The sequence below is a fragment of the Phyllostomus discolor genome, chromosome 12 (genome assembly GCF_004126475.2).
Source record: "Phyllostomus discolor isolate MPI-MPIP mPhyDis1 chromosome 12, mPhyDis1.pri.v3, whole genome shotgun sequence".
NCBI classification, from domain to species: domain Eukaryota; kingdom Metazoa; phylum Chordata; class Mammalia; order Chiroptera; family Phyllostomidae; genus Phyllostomus; species Phyllostomus discolor.
The window spans coordinates 28,919,482-28,941,083 of NC_040914.2; the positions used below are offsets into that span (position 1 = coordinate 28,919,482).

General features: G+C 41.9%; 1 protein-coding gene across 1 annotated transcript in view; it reads left to right on the forward strand.

Annotated features, from left to right (window-relative positions):
- Nucleotides 1–18,218: 18,218 nt before the first annotated feature.
- LOC114510878 overlaps nucleotides 18,219–21,602 on the forward strand; it is a 47,293-nt gene continuing 43,909 nt past the window's right edge. The window contains exons 1-2 of the mRNA XM_036013540.1: nucleotides 18,219–18,538; nucleotides 19,967–20,093. Coding sequence (XP_035869433.1) covers nucleotides 18,509–18,538; nucleotides 19,967–20,093 — 157 coding nt within the window. The 5' untranslated portion in view covers nucleotides 18,219–18,508. The remainder of the gene's footprint in view (nucleotides 18,539–19,966; nucleotides 20,094–21,602) is intronic.

Here is a 21,602-nt window from a genome sequence, read left to right on the forward strand (position 1 = left end):
TAAACTTCCAAAGAAGTTGGACCCAAGGAGGAACACACCAAGGCACATCATAATTACATTACCCAAGGTTAAAATTAAGGAGAGAATCCTAGAAGCAGCAAAAGAAAAGAAGACAGTCACCTACAAAGGAGTTCCCATAAGACTGTCATCTGATTTCTCAAAAGAGACCTCACAGGCAAGAAGGGGCTGGAAAGAAGTATTCCAAGTCATGAAAGGCAAGGACATACATCCAAGATTACTCTATCCAGCAAAGCTTTCATTTAGAATGGAAGAGCAGATAAAGTGCTTCCTGGATAAGGTCAAGTTCAAGGAGTTCATCATCACCAAGCCCTTATTATATGAAATGTTAAAGGGATTTATCTAAGAAAAAGAAGATAAAAATATGAACAGTAAAATAACAGTAAACTCACAATCATTAACAACCACACCTAAAACAAAGACAAAAGCAAACTAAGCAAACAAATAGAACAGAAACAGAAACACAGAAATGGATATCACATAGAGAGTTATCAACAGGGGAGTGGGAGGGGGAGAGAGAAGGAAAAGATACAGAGAATAAGTACCATAGGTAGTAGGTAGAAAACAGGAATGGGGAGGATAAGAATAGTATAGGACATGTAGAAGCCAAAGAACTTATACGTATGACCCATGGACATGAACTGAAGCTGGGAATGTGGGTAGGAGGGGGTATGCAGGGTAGAGGGGAGTGAAGAGGGGGAAATGGGACAACTGTAATAATATGATCAATGAAATGTATTTTTAAAATTTTTATTTACTAATTTGAGGGAGAGAGAAAAAGGGAAGGAGGGAGAAGAGGTGGGGGAGAGAGAGAGAGAAGCATTGATTTGTTGTTCCACTCATTTATGCATTCGTTGGTTGACTGTTGTATGTGCCCTGACCAGGGATCACAACTACAACCTTGGCATACAGGGAAGATGCTCTAACCCACTGAACTACCCAGCCAGGGCCATCACTGTCTTTTTCTGAAGGGAGTCTTTTTTTTTTAAGATTTTTATTTATTTATTTTTAGACAGGGGGAAGGAAAGGAGAAAGAGAGGGAGAGAAACATCAGTGTGTGGTACCCCCAACTGGGGACCTGGCCCACAACTCAGGCATGTGCCCTGACCGGGAATTGAACCAGAGACCCTTTGGTTCAAACCCTGGCCTTCAATCCACCAAGCCACACCAGCCAGGGCCAAAAGGAGTCATTCTTAAGCTCAGGATTACTAGTGATATCTGTCCCATTCAACTAAGTCTCAGGTCAAGGCTTGGTATTTAGCACATTCACAATCTGATCCTGACATGATTTGCTATAATAATCTTTTAAGCTAATATGTAGATGCTGTAACTATTATTCATTTAGGAATCAACTCAAAGAATTTATTGGATATAAAACAGAAAGCAACAAATGAACAAACAACAGTATGGACTTCTGGTCCAGATGGGGGCATAGGTATACATATCTCACCCACTCACACAGCTACAGCAAAAATCACAACTGGACTACAAAACAAACATCACTCAAACATCAGGAAAATCGAGCTGTATGGGACTCCAACAACCAAGGATTTAAAGAAGCCATTCATCCAGACAGGTAGGAGAGGTGGAGGCATGGAGAGGTGGAGAGGCACAGGGATGCATGGAGATGTGGAAGAGACAGTCCCACATCCACATGTGGTGGATAAAAATCAGAAGGGATACCTTGGGAGTGAGGGATCCCAGTCCCGGATCAGACCGCCCAGCCCCAGGTTCTAGTGCCAAGAAGATTTAAGTTTCCATAACTTATGGCTGTAAAAACCAGTGGGGGTTGGGGCAGTGAAAGAAACAGAGGAATTCACAGGAGACTCCTCTTAAAAGGCCCACAATGGGCTTAGGACTTAACACAGCCTCACTCCCTCTGGGATTCAGTACCAGGGCAACAGCTGGTAGGCCGATAGGGAGAAACTGAGGTGACTGACACCAGGGCGAGTGCTAGGAGATGGCATCCTCCTGGGCAAAGCTTCAGAGGCCAGCCATTGGCACTGTCCCATCTCCAGGTTCTCCCACACACAGAGCTACAGATTGGTGACATGGGTTTCCCCGCCATAGTAACTACCAAAGGCTCCACTCCATACAACATGCAGGTGTGCTTTTATACAATAGGCCACACTACTAAGATAGGGAGTCACAGCAGCTCTGCCTAGTACACAGAAACACAGGGAAATTGCCAGAACGAGGAGACAAAGAAATATGGCCCAAATGAAAGAACAGAACTCCAGTTAAAAAAAAAAACTAACAAAATGGAGATAAGCAATAAACAACCTATCAGATGCAGAGTTCAAAACACTGGTTATCAGGATGCCCAAAAAACTCATTGTTATTTCAACAGCATAAAAAAGACTCAGGCAGAAATAAAGGTTAAAGTAAAGGTTAAAGTAAGTAAAATACAGAAAAATTTATAGGGAACAGTGAAAGGGATGAAGCCAAGAATAAAATCAACAATTAGGAATATAAAGAAGAAAAAAAAACATTCGATCAGAACAGCAAGAAGAAAAAAGAATTTTAAGAAATGAGAATAGACCAAGGAGCCTCTGGGACATCTTTAAATGTACAAACATCCAAATCATAGAGGTGCCAGAAGGAGAAGAAGAAGAGCAAGAAATTGAAAACTTATTTGAAAAAATAATAAAATTTCCCTAATTTGGTGAAGGAAATAGACATACAAGTCCAGGAAGCGTGTGTCCCAAACGAGATGGGACCAAAGAGGACCACACCAAGACACATCATAATTAAAATGCCAAAGGTTAAAGATAAAAAGAGAATTTTAAAAGCAGCAAGAGAAAGGAAATTAGTTACTTACAAAGGAGTTCCCATAAAACCATCAGCTGATTTCTCAAACGAACTATGCAAGCTAGGTGGGACTGGCAAGAAGTATTCAAAGTGGTGAAAAGCAAGGACCTACAACCTAGATTACTCTATCCAGCAAAGGTATCATTTAGATTTGAAGTGCAGCTCTGTCTGGTGTGGATCAGTGGATTGCGTGCAAGCCTATGAACTGAAAGGTTGCTGGTTTGATTCCCAGTCAGGGCACATGCCTGAGTAGCGGGCCAGGTCCCCAGTTAGGAGCATGCAAGAGGCAACAGATCAAAATCCCTCACATCTATATTTCTTTCCCTCTCTTTCTCCCTCCCTTTTCCTCCCTCTAAAAATAAATAAAATTTAAAAAAAGAACGATTGAAGGGCAGATAAAGTGCTTCCCAGACAATGTAAAGCTAAAGGAGTTCATCACCACCAAGCCATTATTATACGAAATGTTAAAGGGAATTATTTAAGAAAAAGAACAAAACTATGAATATTAAAATGGCAATAAATTCACAATTATCAACATTTGAATCTAAAAAGCATACTAAGCAAACAAGCAGAACAGAAACAGAATAATATGAAGATCATTTGGAGGATTATCAGTTGGGAGGGGGAAGGGGGAAAATGGAGGGGGATGTACAGGGATTAAGAAGTACAAATTGGTAGGTACAAAACAGACAGGGAGATGTTAAGAACAGTATAGGAAATGGAGTAGCCAAAGACCTTATATGCATGACCCATGGACATGAACTAAGGGGAAGATGGCTGTAGGAAATGGGGGTACAAGGTGGAGAGGGGCAAAAGAGGAAATATTGGAATAACTGTAATAGCATAACCAATAAAATAATATATTTTTAAAAAACAGTATGCTGGTTACCAGAGGGCAAGGGGATGGGGGTAGGTAGAAGAGGATAAAAGGGGTCAAATACATGGTGACAGAAGGAGACTAGACTTTGGGTGGTGAACACACAATGCGATAGACAAATGATTATTATGGAATTGTAAACTTGAAACATATAATTAAACAAAAAGAACTGTCCTGTCCAGGTAGCTCATTTCGTTAGAACATTATCCTGATAAGCCAAGGCTGTGTGGTATGAGAGGCAACTTATAAATGTTTCTTTCTCACATTGACGTTTTTTTCTTTCTCTCTAATATATATGTGTGTGTATATATATATATATATATACACACACGCACATTTATACACACATACATATATATCAACCAATGAATGCATAAATAAATGGAACAACTAATTGATGTCTCTCTCTCCTCCTTCTTCTGGCTCTCTAAAATCAATAAATAAAAATTTTAGCCCTGGCTGGCATAGCTCAGTGGATTGAGCACGGGCTGGGAACCAAAGTGTCCCAGGTTCGATTCCCAGCCAGGGTACATTCCTGGGTTGCAGGCCATAACCCTCAGCAACCACACATTGATGTTTCTCTCTCTCTCCCTCTCCCTCCCTCCCTCCCTTCCCTCTCTAAAAATAAATAAATAAAATCTTTAAAAAAAAAATTTTAACAGCTCAAGTATTTCCTCTACTCTGAAGGTGTCCCTACACACTTCCTCCCACTCCCACGAGCTCTTTCATCTTCACTGTTTACATTTGCAAAGTAAGACTAACAACAACCTGCTTATGAGTTTATTCTGCATGTCAATCAAGGTACTCCACACAATACCCTCGGCATATTGACATGTGATAACGTGCTCAATTCATGGTCTTCCTCACTATGCTTTTTACTTGTCTTGCAGATAACAGAGCTTGTAACTTACCTGGATTCTAGACTGGTCAATGTCCATTTCTAAAGCAAGATTTTGCCTGGTAGTGTAATCCGGGTAAGGTGTTTTGTTGAATGTTTTGATGAGGACTTCCAATTGATCTTTTGTGAATACTGTGCGTTTTCGTCTACCACTCATTGCTACGAAAAGATTAGGTGAAAGAAACATTTAATGAACCAATCCATACACTCAAACTTCACATTCAAGTTGGTGTTATTTCCTCTTTTCAAGTGGAATCCACGAGAATTCACTGGGAAAAAACTCTCATAAGCTTATAAAACCCTTAAACACACAAGGGTGATTCTTAAACTTCTCCAACTGATCTGAATGCCTGCACTGAGGAATCAAGGTCTTCTGTTTTCAAAAACCATGAAAAATTGATGTGTTCTGTTCATGTGGATCAGAAACAACATGAGTCAAGAAAATGTGTGCAAACTCTAGCTGGGTAGCTCACTTAATTGGAGCATCATCTGGATATACCAAGGTTGTAGGTTCAATCCCCAGTCAGGGCATATAAAGAATATACCAACAGACTTCCAGCCAAGATGGAGGCATAGGTGGACACACTGTGCCTCCTCATACAACCAAAATTAAGGACAACAAAAATTTAGAAACTAAAAAAAAAAACCCAGAACAGACAGAAAATTGAACTGTATGGAAATCTGACAACCATTCATCCAGACCGATAAGAGGGGTGGAGTCGGGGGCTGGCAGAGTCGGAGGCCTGCAAGGCCTGCAAGGCCTGCAAAGAGGAGTCACAGCAGGAAAACACAGTGGCTGGCAGAGCCCAGGTGCCCAGGTGGCAGCTAGCAGTCCCTATGGGAAGGCAACGGGCAGACACAGTGAGGCACGCGAGGCAGCTGGCTGTCCACAGTCACACATTTGCGTGCAGATAAACCAGGTGAAAAACAGGCAATGAAGCAGACCGCACAACCCAGGAACCAAGTGCTGGGAAATAAAGCCTAAAAGCACCAATTGAAAACACTTGTGGAGGTTGAGGCGCAGGGAGAGATTCCCAGCCTCACAGGAAAGTTTGTTGGAGAGATGCACAGTGTCCTAGAAGGTACACAAGCCTACCCGCCTGGAGACCAGCACCAGAAGGGCCCAATTTACTTGTGGGAAGCAGCAGAGGGGACTGAAATCCAACAGAGAGCAGAGCAAGCACCATTGTTCCCTCTCTGACTGCACCCCCACATACAGCGTCACAACCCAGCCACTGGGTTGCCTCCCACTTAAGACTCCGCCCCTCATATGTAACAGGTGTGACCAGACCTCCCCCCCGCAAAAAACGATGGCTCAAATGGAAGAACAAATGAAAGCCTCAGAGCCAATACTTTTAAGTGACTAAGAGATAGCCAACCTATCAGATGCACAGTTCAAAACACTGTTAATCAAGATGCTCACAGAATTGTTTGATTTTGGTCACAAATTAGATGAAAAAATGAAGGCTACCCTAAATGAAATGAAGCAAAATGCACAGGGAACCAATAGTGATGGAAAGAAAACTGGGTCTCACATCAATGGAGTGGACCAGAAGGAAGAAAAAAGCATACAATCAGAAAAGAATGAAGAAATAAGAATTCAAAAAAGTAAGGAGAGGCTTAGGAACCTCCAGGACATCTTGGAGGTGTCCGACATCCGAAAACATTCCAACATCCGAATTATAGGGGTACCAGAAGGACAAGAGAAACAGCAACAAGTGGAAAAGTTATTTGAACAAATAGTAAAGGAGAACTTCCCCAATCTGGCAAAGGAAATAAACTTTCAGGAAGTCCAGGAAGCTCAGAGAGTCCCAATAGAAGTTGGACCCAATGAAGAACACACTAAGGCACATCATAATTACATTACCCATGGTTAAAATTAAGGAGAGAATCCTAGAAGGAGCAAGAGATAAGGGGACAGTCACCTACAAAGGAGTTTCCATTCAGAATGTCATCTGATTTCTCAAAAGAGACCTCACAGGCAAGAAGGGGCTGGAAAGAAGTATTCCAAGTCATGAAAGGCAAGGACATACATCCAAGATTACTCTATCCAGCAAAGCTTTCATTTAGAATGGAAGGGCAGATAAAGTGCTTCCTGGATAAGGTCAAGTTCAAGGAGTTCATCATCACCAAGCCCTTATTATATGAAATGTTAAAGGGACTTATCTAAGGAAAAGAAGATAAAAAATATGAACAGTAAGCCCTGGCTGGTGTAGCTCAGTGGATTGAGCGTGGCTGTGAACCAAAGTGTCACAGGTTCAATTCCCAGTCAGACCACATACCTGGGTTGCAGGCCACAGCCCCCAGCAACTGCACATTGATGTTTCTCTCTCTCTCTCTCTTTCTCCCTCCCTTCCCTCTCTAAAAATAAATAACTAAAATCTTTTTTAAAAAACTCTCCTTCTTAAAAAAATGAACAGTAAAAAGACAGCAAACTCACAGTTATTAACCACCACACCTAAAATAAAAGCAAACTAAGCAAACAAATAGAACAGAAACAGAACCACAGAAATGGAGATCACATGGAGGGTTAGCAACAGGGGAGGGGGAGGGAGAGAAGGGGGAAAAGGTACAGAGAATAAGTAGCATAGATGGTAGGGAGAAAATAGAGGGAGGGCAAGAATAGTATGGGAAATATAGAAGCTAAAGAACTTATGACACATGGACATGAACTAAAAGGGGGAATGTGGGTGAGAGGGGGTGTGCAGGGTGGAGGGGAGTGAAGGAGGGAAATGGGACAACTGTAATAGCATAATCAATAAAATATATTAAAAAACAAAAAAGAATATACAAACAAATGCATACATAAGTGGAACAACAAATCAATGTTTCTCTCTCCTCTCTCTTTCTAAAATCAATAAACTTATCCTCCAATGAGGGTTAAAAAATGCTGCCCTGGCTAGTGTGGCTTAGTGAATTGAGTGCTGGCCTGAAAAATGAAGGGTCACCACTTGAATTTCCAGTCAGGGCACATGCCTGGGTTGCAGGCCTGGTCTCCAGCTGGGCGTGTGCAAGAAGCAAGATGTATGTCTCGCACATCAATGTTTCTCTCTTTCTCCCTCCCTACTCCTCTCTCTCAAAATAGATAAATAAAAATCTTTTTGAAAAATTAGAGGAAAAGAAGTTATTCAGTAAAGATCAACTAATCTAAATAAAATGCATTACAGCAAAAAATTGTTATGTATTATGTCAACTGTAATTGAAAAAGAATCATTTTAAAATAAATAAAAATAAAATTATTGGAATCCCTCACCACCCCAAAATTTGCTGTGCCTTTTTTTTTAATTTAGAAAGTCATAGAGCTAGAAGTGAGCCATAGAAGAAATGGGCTTAGGAAACAAATTATAGCAAAAGAAGGGCCTTTATAGCTTAGGAGAGAGGCAAGGAAAATGTGCCTGGGGCAGTGAGGTGGGGAAAGGTGCAGGTGTGCTTTGTAGAGCAAGTTGCTACAAAATTGCTGTGTCTTAATTAAGGGTACACATATACCTAAATAGACATACACACCCAAAGTACACATCACGCACTAGCACGGATGGATGCCTATGGATAAAGTGGAAAGGATTAAGAGTGGTTAGGGAAACAAAGTGGATCAAGATAAAAACCTATGTAAATCTGATTGGCTTTGTTCAGACTTGAGTAATTAACTCAAAAGAAAAAACCTGAAAATTGTTCCACATTTTTTTCCTCTAGAAAATATTCCTAGATCACTAATTCTCAATTGTTTGGCCTCAACACCCACTTAGAGTCTTTTAAAATTTAACAAGTACCCCCAAAACCTTGGTTTTTATCTTATTAAAAATTGAAACTGAGAACATTTATTAACCAACTTCAAAATGTCAATAAACCTGTTGTTTTAATAACAATAACATTTTAATATTAGAAATGACTACCTTCTGAAACAAAAACAATTGCTGAGATAAGAGGCACTGTTTCACATTTATGGAAGACTGACGTCTAGCTTAGTAGAAGAGATCTGGATTCTAACCTCTGTTTCTGGATTTGGTCTGTTGTGGTATGCTCTGTTTTTGAAGAATATGAAGCAATTTCAGCCTCAGACAGATACGTAGTTGTGTTTTAATAGCCTTTTAGATAATGGTAGCTATGCTCCTTTGAAAATCCTCTAAAATGGCAAGTCTTTTCAACTTGTGTAAAGTTAGTTGCTACATGGCACCTGAAAGCATTTCATGCTGTTACATTACAATGCATTTGTCTTGCATCTTGAATAAACCACACTCCTTAAAAGTAGCCTACTCACCAGAAAAGTCTTCAAAGTATTGGGATATTGCCAAGCTAATGGTGGCAGGTCCACGTTTTCCAAAATTCTAATTTTCTTATGAAAACTTGAATTTTTCCACCTTTTCACTAACAAACACCCCAGGACTATCAGGTAAATTTTGCTAAGATGAACTAAAATACATTCATCTAATTTTAATTGTTCAAAAGTATTTCTAGAGCATCAGTTAAAAACCCGACCCTAGGCACTATGAACAAAATAGGATATTCCTCATCTCTTGGAGAGAGATGAAAAGCAAACACGTGAAATATATAGTATGTCGGATGATGACTACCTTATTTTTCAGACTATAAGGCGCACTACCCCAATTTGAGAGGAATAATGGTTGTTAATGCTGCTGTTGAGTTCTGTTTACATTTAGATTGGTGAAATATTATGTTATTTATGTTATTAAATATTTTACCTCATTTTTTGCTTCAAAATTTTTTTTCCTATTTTCCTCCTCTAAAACCTAGGTGTGTCTTATGGTCTGAAAAATACGGTATTTCTGGGGTGGGAGGAGCGGGGCAAGAACGAAGAAGATGATAAATGGTTAACAATGAAGAACAAAATAAGGAAGGAGAAAAAGTAGAGAATTAATGGTGTAAGGTCACAATTTCTTTAAATCCTCACACAAGGATAGTTTACTGATTTTAGAGACAGGAAGGCGGAGGGAGGGAGAGAGAGAAAGAGAGAGACATCAACTAGCTGCCTTCCATATGCAATCCCACCCACAGGGGATGAACCCAAAACCTTTTGGTGCCCTGGACCACGCTCCAACTAACTCCACAAGTTCACAATTTTAATTGAAGTAGTCAGAAGGTCTCATTGAGAAAGGAGTTCACTGGGATGATGAACACACAATACAGTGTGCAGATGATGTGTTGTAGAATTGTGCACCTGAAACCTATACAATTTTGTTAACCAATGTCACCCTAATTAATTCAATAAAAAGAAAAAAAAAAGAAAAGGAGTTGAGCAAACACCAGAAACTGGTTAGAGAGAGGGAGCAATGCAGACATTCGGGAGAGGAAGATTGCAGGAACTCTCCCTTTCTCTCTCTCTCTAAAATCAAAACTAAAAAAGAAAAAGAAAAAAGACACCCTCGTCTCTGAACTTTTTGATGCCTCCCACAGTTTCCTTCTTGGAGTATGTCTTCTCTCCCATTCCTTTCCCCCATTTTCCTTCCTATAGCATCTTTGTGAAATTTCCAGTGCTCAAGTGCATGGAAAATCTCCTATATTTGTATCACATGAGAGAAAATGGTTTTCCTTAACTCCAATATAGTAGTTTAGAAGTTTGAGAAATGGACCTTCCACAGTTTCTGACAAGCCCATGGGTTTTTAGCCCAATTTCCTCCCCAAACCAACGGAACTGAAACCACAGTCAGGTGCGTGAACTTACTATTTGGATTGTTTTGAGCCATGTTGGAAGAGAGAAGTCTTGACCTTCAACCAGGAGACAGCAGCTTAGTGGTGAGGCTGGTTTTATATGACTAACCCCTCCCATTAATCATTAGTGGAGATCCTCATGTCCCACTTTTACTAATTCCATCATTTCTTAGAAGGAAATGATAGAATCCAGGAAGGACTAGATAGGACTCCTTTTCTTTTATTAATAGAAATTTAATAATTTATACCATGTCAATTGAGAGGCTTCAAGCATCTGTAATGTTTTTCCAGCTCTAAAATCTTATACCAGTATTTTTTATAATGCATAAATTGCAGGTCTATCCTACACATCTTTGCAAGTTCTTTATGTGAAACTTTCATTTGTTGTTTATCATGAATAAGTTCACTATTCTATGTAGAAAAATAAAATTTTAAAAATTTAGGTCTTGGCTGGGTAGCTCAGTTGACTGGCGTGTTGTCCTGTACACCAAACAGTTGTGAGTTTGATCTCTGGTTGGGGTGCATATGGGAGGCAACAGATCAGTGCTTCTCTCTCACACTAATGTTTCTTTATTTCTCTCTTTCTCTCTCACTCACTCTCTCCCTTCCTCTCTCTAAAATCAATAAACGTATCTTCAGGTGAGGATACGTATATGAAATCTAAAAAGCCAACTAGTGCAATGTTCAGGGAAAGAAAAAATAAGTGTAGAAATGGATCAAAATTATAATGGGCAGTTCTAAAGTTGACTAGAAAATTAATACTCTAGCAACTGAAAATGATCAACTATCCAACACTGACATTGTTAGCGCAGAATTGTTATCAAATTCAGAGAAACTTTTTCTCATGTGAGAAAAATAATAAAGGGAAATGCTAGAATATCAGAATCAAGGAACATGGGGATAACAAATTTTTTAAAACCTCCATTATAGTTTCCAATTCCTAATAAAATAGAAATGGATCTGATCCAGGACAAGATGAAGATTTTAGATTATTTACTTTGCACAATGGCCAATAATTTTCAAAACACTGGTGTTTTAAAAAATAATCTAATGACAAGCTGCTTTATCATGACTAGCTCATTTATTCCAAAGAATTCTTATGTTTATTTTGTTTACCATGTGCAACTCAAACTCACCATTTCTAGAGAATGCATACTCCCCACCACACTTTACTTTTGAACTGTTAAATTTTCTGAGTTTTCTACAGTGCTATATATCATCTGTGTAAAAAAAGTAAACAGTATTAGGAATGTATATATAAAATCTCCTAAAATTAATTAAAAGTAAGACATACAACCAAACAGAAAAATAGGTAAACTAGATGAACAGTCATTCATTCATACATTTCACATATATTTTATGAGTTTCATCAGATGATGAAGTAAAATCAGGTTCTGGAGTAAAATATACAAGAGTCTGGCACAAATAATGCCCCTTTTTTAAATTTCAAAATCATAAGCATGTAATTCTGTAACATAACAATAGCATCACAGGTCTGATTCCCAGTCAGGGCACATGCCTGCCTGGGTTGCAGGCCATGGCCCCCAGCAACTGCATATTAATGTTTCTCTCTCTCTCTTTCTCCCTCCCTTCCCTCTCTAAAAACAAATAAAATCTTTTAAAAAAAAACAATATCACACTCAAGCACACCATATGATATTTTAGGTGAAATGTTCAAATTGCTTGTCCATCTCGTGCAAAACATTCATGTAACCTACCATCACACTCAAGCAGGCATTATTTCTGCCGGACCCTGTATATGAGGTTGTCATCATTCCCTAAACAATAGAGTATGACAACTATTTACATTAAATTAGGTATAATAAGTAATCTAGAGTTGATTTAGAGCATACAGGAGGATATACACTGGTTATATGCAAATACTTCACTATTTTAAATAAGGTATTTGAGCATCCTCAGATTTTGATATCTGCAGAGAGGCCTGGAACCAATCCCCTGAGGACACTGAGAAATGATCATATTTATTGAGTCCCATCAGATGATGACTCCTTGCTTAATTTTGTATATTTTCTTTCTTTTAAAGATTTTATTTGTTTGTTTAGTTTTAGAGAGAGGGGAAGGGAGGGAAAAAGAGATGGAGAGAAGTATCAATGTGTGGTTGCCTCTTGCACACCCCCCATTGGGGACCAGACCTGCAACCCAGGCAATGTGTCCTGACTGGGAATTGAACTGGAAACCCTTTGATTCACATGCCAGCACTCAATCCACTGAGCCACACCAGCCAGAACTCAATTTTGCATATTTTCTTAAATTTTAACTCTGAATGTATATATTAAGGATGAGTTTTCCAAATTGGTTCTGGGTTTTCTGGAATGGGTTCTCTAATATGATAAGATTTAGGAGACTGAAGGCTGCCTGCTGGGCTAAGAGGGCAGCTTTAATCTGATAAGGTTTAAAGATGCTAATGGCTCTATTTCCAGTAGTAAAGAGATTTCCAGTAGTAAAGAGATAGTCTACTGTGTGCACTGTTTTTATAGAGATATATCTCCATTGGACCTAATGAACCCAATCTAATCAACAACTTTCAACAAGCAAAAAGCTAAATGACTGTGTACATACTTTCAAAAAAAAAAAAGAATACAATGGCTTTGGTGATTGCTCATGTTGTTGGTAAAGAGGTAAAAGGAAGCATGAGCTCAGGGATTCCAACTCCCAGCTCACACACCCAATAAATGACCTAAGAGCTCCTATGTGTGCCCTAAAGGAGACCCTTATCTACAGTGAACACAGGTTGAAATTGTTGTAAATCAAACAAAAAACTTCATCCTGTAATTGGTTGAATTATAACACCAGCTTCACAGGGTGTCACCTATGAAGTGAGAGCAATGACTTGGAAAGAGTGAAATCCTGTAAGTTGAGATAGGGATAGGGGAAGACCTTGATGAAAATGGGAACATTGAGACCCTATATATGTGTGTTGGTTTTGTTTTGTTTTTTTAAATAAAAGAAAGCTTATTTAGAAAGTCAAAGAGGTATAAGAAGTGAGTCAAAGGAGGAATGGGCTCTCTTCCTGCACACTGCCTACAGAGGTGGCAGCTGTCTCCTACTTGGCACCATGGTTGCCCTCAGACACCTCATGAAACCCAACATTGTCAAAAAGAGGACCAAGAAGTTTATCTGGCACCTAAGTCAAAATTAAGTGGAACTGGTGGAAACCCAGAGGCACTAGCAATAGGGTACGTAGAAGATCAAGGGCTAGATCTTAATGCCCAGCCTTGGTTATGAAAGGGACAAGATAACAAAGCACATGCTGCCCAGTGGCTTTTGGAAGTTCCCAGTCCACATTGCCAAGGAGCTTGAAGTGCTGCTGATGTGCAACAAATCTTACTGTGCTGGGATTGCTCACAACATCTCCTCAAAGAACCAAAAAGCCATTGTAGAAAGAGCAGCCCAGCTGGCTATCAGAGTCACCAATCCCAATGCCAGGTTGTGCAGCAAAGAAAATGAATAGACATTGCTTCTCGGCCTTTTGGCTAAGATCAAGTGTGAAAATGAATAGACAGTTTGTGTACACATTGTATTTATGTTAATAAAACCATAAAATTTAAAAAAATAAAGAAATGGGCTCAGGAGAAAAGTTTCAGCAAAAGAAGGGCCCTTGAATCTCAGGGGAGAGAGAGACAGGCAGACAGAAACATTGATTTGTAGTTCCACTTATTTATGCATTCACTGGTTGCTTCTCATATGTGCTCTAACCAGAGATCAAACCCACAACCTTGGTGTATCAGGATGATGCTCTAACCAGCTGAGCTACCCAGCCAGGGCCGAAGCCCTATATGGTGATGAATCTTTTTTTTTTGGCCAGTGGTCAAGGTCTCTCTTCCCACAGTGGAAGCCACCCTTCCATGCCCATTGGTATCTGCCTTTCCACACCTGAAGGAGTTAACACTGCATTGCCTGAGGAAACAGTAATGGCACTCCAGTGCTCTGAGGCAGTTGCCAAGCAAGACAATGCTGATCCTCCTTAGGACCCACTACTCAAATCCCTCCTTGATTTTAGCTATAACTAGACTCTGGTCCCAGCAGGCCCCTAAAGGTGAGGTACTAAGTGTGACCATGAGGAGGTGCATTAAACTCCAAAAGAACTATTCAGGTTTTCTGGAGAACAGATACATTAATATGTGGGATAATGGTGAAAAGAATATAAAGTTGGATCAGGCTGAATCAATTGATATGTGCTCACAAAGCAGAGATTCTTCATCTAATATTGCAGCTCAAGGAGTCAGAAAGGACTCTAACAGTTTGTTTGGTTGGCTGAACCACAGACCAAAAGATGGCCCACTGTGAGCACATCAGAAATACTCAACCTTCTGTGGTTTAATGTAGAGGAAGGGATTCAAAAGCTTATGGAGATTTGAGTGTTAGAGTGGATTTGTCACTTAATACCCACTCACAGAGGGCTGGGTGAAAAAGGTGAAGGGATTAAGCAAAGAAAAAAAAATCTCATAGACACAGACAACAGTATGGTGATCACCCAAGGATATGGAGGATGAGGGGTGGTAGAAGAGGGTAAAGAGAGAATAAATGTTGATAGGAGGACACTTGACTTGGGGTGGTGAACACATAATACAATATACAGATGATGTATTATAGAATCGTACACTTGAAACCTATATAATTTTATTAACCAATGTCACCCCCATAAACCCAATTTGAAAAAAGACCTACTTACCCACACTAGGTGACTCCATAAGACGTACCCTTCACGAATACTTTGACGTAAATTTGTGAGGAAAGCCCCAACATACTTGAAGAGCTCCATGATCCTTCTCCTCTGTAAGCCAGACCCGACATGAGAATTGGAAAACCTAAATGCAATAGGAGTAATTGGATCCTAAGATGGCAGATGCCAAGGGCAGCACTCAACTGCCAAAGGCAAGGTGGGTGTGGTTACCTGAGAGTCAACAGTCAAAGCAGAAATCAGAATAGTCTAAGGGTACCCTGGTCTTGTAATTCAAATCAGTTAGAGCATCATCCTGATACGCCAAGATTGTGGGTTCGATCCTGGGTTGGGGGCATACAAGAATCAACCAAAGAATGCATCAATAAGTGGTACAACAAATTGATGTTTCTTTCTCTAAAAGTAATAAATAAAAATTTAGAAGTTAGAAAATTATGTGTATTTTTTAAGCAATGCAATTGATTTTGGGGGGATTTCTTAAGATATTATTTATTTATTTTTAGAGAGGGGAAGGGAGGGAAAAAAAGAGGGAGAGAAATGTCAATGTGAGAAACACCTATCAGTTACTTCCTGCAAGCAGACAGAACCCACAAGCCAGGAATGTGCCCTGACCAAGGACTGAATTGGCAACCTTTTGCTTTGTGGGATGATGCCCATGATTTTTTAAATTAAAATTTTTTGAATGGGAAATGCATGTATATGGCACAAAAACAAAATGTTGTGGTAAGTAGTGGGAAGCTTTATTCCTACTTATTCCCTGACTCACAAGTAACCTAATGGAGTGACTTTTGTTTAAGCAGAGACAATGTACCTTTAAAAATTTCCCCTTTATTAGCCAAAAGGTAACATAATGTATTTAGTCTTGGACTTTAGGCATTTTTCTTAACATTATCTGGTACAGATATTTTCATACCAGTACATGAAAAATGTCCTTCCACATTGTTCTTACAAGCTGAAGGGCCCTTTAAACTTCTGAAAAGAGTCTGCAAGATAAGAAATAGAAACTATTTGCTGTTTCCCTGCAGCTTCAAGGAAAGCAGGTGTAGTTAGTCATCAAGCCTTATGGAAGCAAATGCATAGGGAGGAGTTATATAGACTATGAAGTGGAAAAATAACCCCTAACCTCTGAAAGTTCTGTTGTTCTGATTGATTTTCATACATGGCTATATAGTATTTAATTATTTTTCTTTTCTCAAAGATATAAAGCCCTAATCAAATTTCTTTGTTAGCCACAAGTACAATCACTGCAGTCCAATATGAAATAAGATTAATAGATCCAACTGGATCATACTATGCTCATCATATGTAATATGATTCATCATAATAATGGATCAATGCCAGATTCTATCTGGTTAAACAAAAGTACATCTTTTTCACTATCTTATTTTTGGAGATGAAGTATGGTTTAAGGATCTGTGTATGGGTGCCAAGTTGACAAGGGGTGGAGTTAGGTATAAACTTGGCTAGGCTATACACTACAAAATTATTGGATCAAATACTAACTTAGATGTTGTTGTGAGGGTATTTTGTAGATATGCTTAACATCTGAAATGTTGACTTTAAGCAATTGATTTTGACAACATAGTTGGGCTTTATCCAATCAGTTGACAGGCCTTAAGAGAAACAGTAAGTTAAGCCTCCAGACTGCACCATTAGCTCTGACTGGTTTCCAGCCTGCCCTCTACCCTATGGATTTGACCTTGCCAGGCCCACAAACATAAGATGATTCCTTGAAATAAATCTCTCACATATACACTAGACATAAATATATGTGTGCATATACATGCCCATATATGTGCACATAGGCACATACATATATATTAGTAAAATATATATTCTACTAGTTCTTACGAAACTGATTGGTACTCTTCATTTCTTGGCCTAGTTAACGTTCTGTCAACACACATCTCTCACATCTTAAAAAAATAAATTCCTTTTAAAAATTTTATTTTAATCATTGTTAAAAAAATAAATTCTTGCCCTGGTCAGGTGACTCACTTGAGTGCAGCTTCATCCCATACACCAAAAAGGTTGTGCGTTCCATCCCTGGTCAGGACACATACTGGGTTGCGGCTTCATTCCCCCACTGGGGCATATACATAAGGGGGGGTAATGTTTCTCTCACATAAATGTCTCTCTCTCCCTTGTTCTCTCTCTAAAAATCAATAAGCATACCCTCAGCTGAGAATTTGAAATCAAATATAAAATCAAACAAAATAAAAATAAAGTCTCTTAAGGGCATTTTCTGCACTCCCTGATTCCATTTCTCAATCCATATGTATCTTTAAATCATAAGATGCGGCTCGTTCTCTTCGCTCCACGATTATTTAAGAAAAAGAACCCACCAACGGTGACTTCTAAGATTGCTAAATATATTCTGGGGCGGATGTTAGAATTCCTAACTTGTTTGTTGGTTTCTTGTCTTCAGCCACTTAACGGGAGCGAGGGTTAGTCCAGGGTTCATGTCCTGTCCATTGTCTCCAGTCTACGCTCATCCCCTTGATAGTCTTGTCTAGAGTCATGAATTGAAATAAGTTTTCGATAACTCCCAAATTTAGATATCCAGGCTTCAACTCTCTCCCCATGTTGTCGCAGGTTGACATGCTGACATGACACTTTGTGGATTCAGACATCTAGAATTGACCATGCTGGAGACGGGAGTCCTGAATTTTCCTCCAGGCCGCCTCCACATGGACCTCCCCACCTCAGAGGATGGTAAATTCATTCTTCGAGTGACTCCGGCCCAACTGCGTGGCTCCTAAGTTCATGCATCCCATGAAGGAAGTTCTGATCCAAACAAGTTCCATTAGAGCTCAGTAAATGAGTGAACAACGTATGGGGGCGGGACTTCCGGCGTCCTCCTCAGGAAGGTTTTTAAACTACTTTTCGTCCTGAAGAAAATCTGGAAAGGGAGTAACACGAGTGGGTAAGTCCCCAGGCGAGCCCGGGCCCCAGCCCCGCGCCTTTACACTTTCCCTGAAGAGGGCGAACTTCTCTGCTTCCAGGGCCTCGATTTCCCTTCAATTCCGTTAGCTAGTGCGCCTCTTACGCGACGAATGACTTCCTGGGTAACACGCTCCGCGCGACTTTGAATATAGTGGTGTGGGGGACTACGTTACCCAGAAGGCTGTGCTTCGTGCGTCTGAGGCGGGAATTGGTCCATGACGCTCCGGAACAGGGGCTTTTCCGGCGGCTCGTGTACGTGGGCGGGACTTCTGGGTTTTCCTCGGTGGACGCCATTTACCCCTGCAGTTAGGTCTCGGGAGTCCCTGACTGGCAGACGCCAGTGGCTCCTGTCTTTGCGCCTTTCGTCTCCTCCCCTTGCAGAGCAGGGGAGGCGGGTCGACCTTATCTCCGAGCGTGTGTCCCGACCGTCACTCCGCTGGCCGCCCTTCGGGCCGCGGCCTCCCCAGGGCCTGTGCGCTCGTCCTTCATCCCGGCCGTCGCCGAGGGCCGCGCCCTGTCCACAGAGGACACTGTGGTCCGGAGTGCGACGGTCAGCCGAGGTCGCCCGTGCTCGCCTCCCCAGGGTCTCACGATGGCGGCGTCGCTGACCCGCCAGGTGCAGGTGATTGGCCGTGATTTCGGAGCTGAGGGGCTGGGAGCAGGGACACCCGCCGGCTTTGACGAAGCTTGTAGACCTGGGTTGTCACTTAATTTGTCCCCAGTCCTAAACGGTGTTGGGCCACTGACGGGTGGTCACTAAGTTGCTTTAAGAATGGGTGATCCCTTGTCTAGGGCTCCCATTGTCAATCCCAAATCCCCACTGCATCCTGCAGGGGCTCGCCCTGGGTCAGCTGTTTGTCCAACTGGTGACCTTGGACAAAGGAGCCAGAGTAGACCTGGGGGTTTCCAGGCAGAAGTGCACGGACAAAGGCCAGGTGTATGGGTTGTTTAAGGAGGGTCTGGATGGGGGGTGGCCCTGGTTCCCGCACCTGCTGAGGCAGGTTTAGGAGGGTGACAGTGCAGGGTGTCACCCATCCTCAGCTGCAACAGTCACCAGTCCAAGGCTCCTCTTGTCACAGTAGCAGCCTGTGTGCAGGGGGTCACCAACTTCAGCCAGGACAGACATTGGCAAGGCTCTTCTTCTCATGGTCACTGTTTGTGCTCCCTGGTCCTGAAGTGGCCTGGCACCAGGGATAAGTTCATTCAGGATTCAGGAAGGGAAAGAGGCTAATGATTTGTTGTGGAATCTCCCTGGGAGACAGGAGATCCATGGGGTGTGGGGCACTGGCCCAGGTCTGGACGTTACCCAGGTAGGTGCTGCCCCTTCAGGTGTTTCTCCTGTGAAGTCTGGTGAAGCTCTGCTTCTCTGTTCGTGCTCACAGATATATTTTTAGGGGTGACAGGAATGGATTTCACAGCAAAAGTTGGTGTAAATGACCCTGGCTACGTGGCTCAATTGGTTAGAGCATGGTCCCGATACTCCAAGGTTGCAGGTTCAATTCTAGGTCAGGGCAAGTGCAAGAATCAACCAGTGAATGTATAAATAAGTGGAACAACAGGCAGTGTTTCTCTGTCTCTCATCCCCCACTTCCTCTCTAAAATCAATAAATCAAAAACAGTTTGAATAGAAACCACAGGACACAGAACTAGGGAGTTTCAGTCCCTTTAACCAGGAAGTGGAACCCTCAGCATGGGGCAGGCAGTTGCAGAATCAGTGAGGCTCAGGCACATCTGTTATTACCATTACTGATGTTATTATTTCTTCATTCTTCTGAATTCCTCCAGCCCTTGCTGTCTGTCTCTCACAATCTACATGTCATTTCCATTAGCTTGTCTCAGTTAACAATGGCTCCTGCAGAGGCTTTTCTCCTACACTGTTGTATTATGTCCAAAGCATTATCCACCTCCCCCTGAGCCCAGCACAGAGCTCAGCCCTCAGAGGTGCTTGCGGCTCTGGGCCTTGATATCTGCATCTTTACTGTGACGCAGAGACAGTGGCTGATCCAGTCCTGCAGCCCCAAGGCTAACTCAGCTTCCTCTGACTTTCCAGGTGTCTGTGACTTTCAATGATGTGGCCGTGACCTTCACCCAGGAGGAGTGGGGGCAGCTGGACCCAGCCCAGAGGACTCTGTACCAGGAGGTGATGCTGGAGACCTGCAGGCTCCTAGTGTCTCTGGGTGAGTCCTCCCCAGCTCTGCCATGTGGGGGTCACCTGCCACTTCCTTATTCCACCCTCTGGCTCCAGGCTCAGTGGTCAGGAAGGTCTCAGGAGCCCTCTTTCCTCCTCCCCACAGCGTCAATCACTTCCTAGATTCACATCTTTTTGCCTAGTCTCCCTGTGTTTCTTGGGAAGGAAACATAGTATCCCTTTTGATTCCAGAAAGTGATGGAAGGAAAAGTGGTGTTGTGCAGGACCCAGAGGTTGGTTTTGTACACAACTCCATTGTGCAGAACCCACCAGGGCCCTTGTGGGACTGGTGTAGGAACTAGGAACCACCAGACTTTGCCCTGGCTCCTGGGTCTCTTGTCCTGGCTTCTCTCTCTGGGTCCACTTATGTTATGCTATTCAGAATGGCTTTTTCTGCTTAGGGAGTTTGTGACAGGCTTGGCCACCTCAGTCCTTGTTCTCTGTGGCCCCCAGATTCTTTGTCCCTCCTTTTTTACTTCTCTATATTGTTTTTCATTCTTTGCTGCTGGCTCTTGGGGGCATCTTTGAGGCAGCAATAGCCACTGAGCCCATTTTCCCCCGGACTTCTCACCCCCAGCACAGACTGTCCTATGTTGGGGGTTCCTAATTTTGTATTCCAAAGAGGGGTCTGACTGGGTGAGGCTGGTTGGCCCCAGTGTCCCCAACAGGGCAGTTGCCAGGGCTCTGAGTGATGGGATGTTCTCCCAGAACAGGGTGAGTCAAGCAGGTCCCCAGGAGGCCTTTGCCCTCTTGCCACCAGGTGTTATTCTTAACACAGGTCTTGGTCTTGGGCCTTCTTTATGCTCTTATATCTTCATGATGGTCTCTTACTTCCTTAAGTTCCCAGTGCTTCTAAACAGTTGCCAGTTTTGTCCCCCAAGAGACATTTGGCAATGTCAATGGCCAGTTTTGGTTGTCACTGCTGGTTGTAGGTGGTACTGGCATCCAGTGGGCAGAGTCCAGAGATTCTACTACATCCTACAACGGACAAGACAGCCGCCCTCAACAAAGAATCATCCAACTCAAATGTCAAGAGTGCCAGGGTTGAGAAACACCAGCCTAGGTGGTCCTGTGCTTGAAGATAATCACGTGGACCACTCAGCTCGAGGGAAGGGAGGGCTGAGAGTCCAGGGCTTGGGGCAAGGCATGCCTGTTTTTACTGGAAGAACTAGAATAATATTTTGTCAATTAGAAGTAAAGCAAAATTAGAAAAGCTTGATAGATTAAATATTTTCTAATGAAAAAAATTTTTAATTTAGTTTCCTTTCTTAAAATTATATTTTTTCCCATTACCATTTATCCCCCTTACACCCTCTTCCACCTCCACTCACCTCCCTCCTTCCCCCACGAAGCATTTTAAAATAAAGGGTCCCCAGTCTGGCCCTGCTTCACATGCTTTCCCCAAGCTCTTCGCTCCGGCTTGGCTCCAGCTCGTCGTCCCCAGGCACACTTGCTGTGCACTTGCTGTCTGACTGCCTGGAAGTGTTGGCACTACAGC